The 3,292-nt window shown below is 32.6% G+C and overlaps 1 protein-coding gene across 1 annotated transcript; it reads right to left on the reverse strand.

Annotated features, from left to right (window-relative positions):
* Positions 1-732: 732 nt before the first annotated feature.
* On the reverse strand, positions 733-2,474 carry LOC136090818 (uncharacterized). Its single transcript, XM_065817792.1, has 4 exons — positions 2,376-2,474; positions 1,475-2,156; positions 1,080-1,256; positions 733-923 (listed from the first exon to the last, which is right to left on the reverse strand). The coding sequence occupies exons 1-4, from the start codon at positions 2,472-2,474 to the stop codon at positions 733-735; spliced, it is 1,149 nt and encodes a 382-aa protein (XP_065673864.1).
* Positions 2,475-3,292: the final 818 nt, after the last annotated feature.

Genomic DNA, 3,292 nt, shown 5'->3' on the forward strand with positions numbered 1-3,292 from the left:
GCAATTGTAAATTTCACACTGACGATTGCCCTGAGGATTATAAGAAATAGTTCCACTTAGGTTGACACCTCAAAAATTAAGAAAAGTGCGGAGCTCTGTAGACATAAAGCAAGTGCCTCGATCTGAATGCATATAAGTTGATATACTAAATAAAGTGAAAGTTAAGTTAAGCATTTAATTACGGTTGAAGTAGAGATATCATGACAAAGAAATACAAAGGGAAATCTTAAAAACTCGTCAACAACTGTTCAAAAATATTTGTTGCTTGATGAAGACAAAACAGGCAATTTAAAATCCATGCTTAGTCGCTCAAAAAGTTGGGTAGATTTTATTAAGGTGTGGTTAAAATTGCCTACTTAGTATTTAAGTTTTAATTCAGCACAAGTTTGACACGAAGAAATGGTTTTTTTACATCATTAATTGAAAAAGGCAGGTTTTTTGATTTTATAAAATGATAAATTATGGTGATTTTAGGTTGGCAAAGAGATTCATGTAGTTCATTAAGAGAGGGTCCGTTTATAGTCATAGTGTAACAAGATCTAGAAAGGGCATCAGCAACAAAATTGTTAGGTCCAGGACAATAAACTATATCGTAGTTGTACGAAGAATGTTCTATCCTCCATCTCAGAATCTTGTCATTCTTAATTTTTCCACTCTTGTTATTGTCAAACATGAAAGAGACAGAGCGCTGGTCGGTTACTAGAATAAAATGCCAACTAACGAGGTAGTGTTTCAATTTTCGAAGTGATTCGACAATAGCATAAGCTTCTTCTCAACAGAAGAATATTTTTTTTCAGTTGGTGAAAGTTTGCGAGAAAAGAATGCAACTGGTCTTTCAGCCTCATTAAGGGAAGCAGCTATGGCAAAATCCGAGGCATCTGTTTCCGCCTCAAATGATATACTTTCATCAATAGCTTGTAGAGCTGATTGAAAGATTAATTCTTTCATTTCATTGAAATATTTAATAGTTTAATAAATATTTAATAATTCAGTTGACAGTGGAAAGGTAGACGTTAGAAATAAAGGATGAATTTTGTCAGAAAAATGTTTGATATATTTGGAGTAGTATAAGAACATACCAAGGGCTTGACGGAGAGAAGCATTATCAGTGGTAGCAGGAATTTCAATTAATGACTTTAAGCAATCTGGATCAGGGGAAAAAGAGCCACTTTTTATAATAAAACCTTGGAAGGTTATACAAGAAGTAGACAATATAGACTTTTCTTCATTGAACATAGACATTGCTTTCATAGAAGCTTCAAAAAATTTTCTAACTTGAAATCATGTTTATTTTTAGATGTACAACATACAAGCAAGTTGTCTAGATATACAAAGGTGTCTTCTAATTTGTTTTCTTGAATAATCTTATCCATGATTCTTTGAAATTGTGCAACAACATTATTGAGGCTAAAAGGAGTTCTTTTAAATTAGAAAAGATGTCCATTGGACTCGAAGGCAGTATAATACTTGTCACTTTCTAAGAGAGGTATTTGGAGATAAGCAATTATTAAATCAATTGTTCTAAATAATGAATATTTTGCAATAAAGTTAACTAGTTCATTGATGTTAGGTAAAGGATAAGCATCAATTAGTGTAAAGCAATTTATTGTTTGTGAGTAATCAATGATCATGCGTTTCTTATGTCTCTCATTCCTGGTAACAACTATTTGTGATCGCCAAGGAGAGTTACTGGGTTCAATTATATCTAGTTCCAAAAGTTTCTTAGTTTCTTGCTCAATGAGTGCTTTGTCCTCTGCATTATATCGTCTTGAAGGTGAAGCAATCGGTTTACATTCTGGAGATAGAAAAGGGAAAAGAATGCTTGCTTTCATTGTAATACTATTTAGAGAACAGATTTTTAAAGAACCTTTTTTACCGCCACAATTGGTATAAAGACTTTTGTGCAACTGTAGGCAATCTCTACTAAGTATGATTTGTTCGCAAGAGTTGGGTATAAACAAAAAGTTAATATTAAAGTACTTCATACCAAACAAAGTGAAGTTAGTTGAAACTTTACCTATAAGTTGACAAGATAAGGAAAGATCAGCCATAGAGACTCTTTTATTAGAAGGGAGTATATTATGTTTTGAGTCACATAGAGATTTGTTTATAAATGTGTCAGAGCTTCCAGTGTCAAGAAGAGCTCTTATCTTGGCCTTAGCAATAAAGATATAAACAATAGTTGAATGAGTTGATAGAAAAGCAAGTAATCTATGTTTAACTTGGTGCATGGAAGTTAGCAGCAGCAGACGTGACAAAGTTCTTTAATAATTTGCATACTTTTTTGAAATATCCTTTCTTACCACAATTGTTACATTTTGCGTCTCTGGCGGAACATGATTGTTGAGGGTGACGTTTACTTCCAACAGAAATACCATTCCATTAAGCTTAGTAGAAATTGAAGCAAGCTCAGTAATACACTCGGAATGTTTATTAATTGTTGCAACATTACTATACTCTGTATGTGAATACATTTCGTTATTTCTTTGAGCGTTTTCCAATGAACGAGCTTGATTATAGGCCTCAGTAAGTTTGAGAGAAGAGTTTTCTTGTAGTCGTTGACAAATATGATGAGAGCTTAGACCCCTTATAAATGAATTACGGATGTATTCTTTACAATATTCTGAAGCAGAAACCTGTTTAAAGTTGCAATCTTAACTGAGTGTACGTAAGGCCTGCAAAAACTCATCAATAAATTCTCCGGATGATTGTTTACGTGAAGCTAAACGATATCTGGAAAGTAATTCATTTTTAGGTTTTACAAATAAGTTTTCCAGGATTTCTATAGCGCCATCAAATGATTTAATGTCAGCAATATAGTTGAACATGGAAAGAGAAAAAATAGTTAATGAGGACATCTAATTTATATTCTGTTTGTATAGTTTTTATGAAGTTTGTAAAAGTTCTAAACCAGTGTGACCATTTTTCATCATCACATCTAAACTTCTTACAGTATATGTGTTAATAAGAAAATTTTAACTTTTCTAAACATTTATGCAATAAAAGAAGACTATGGCAACTATTTTTTAATAATTATGGCAAGATTTCTAGCACAGATAATTATTCTTGGGGGACAAATCATTGGCGAAGCATTTACCCAAGCTAATAAGCAAGACTTTCAAGCATGCTCTCAATTTGCATCACGCACCTCAAATGAAGCACCAAGGCATGGATCAAATACTGTTATCGGAATGTCTCTTGAGGAAGCTAAACAAATTTTGAAGATAAAAGAACTTGATCCAGAGGCTGTTCAAAAGAGCTTTGATTATTTATTTAATATTAACGACAAAAA

Source organism: Hydra vulgaris, chromosome 14 (genome assembly GCF_038396675.1).
Source record: "Hydra vulgaris chromosome 14, alternate assembly HydraT2T_AEP".
NCBI classification, from domain to species: domain Eukaryota; kingdom Metazoa; phylum Cnidaria; class Hydrozoa; order Anthoathecata; family Hydridae; genus Hydra; species Hydra vulgaris.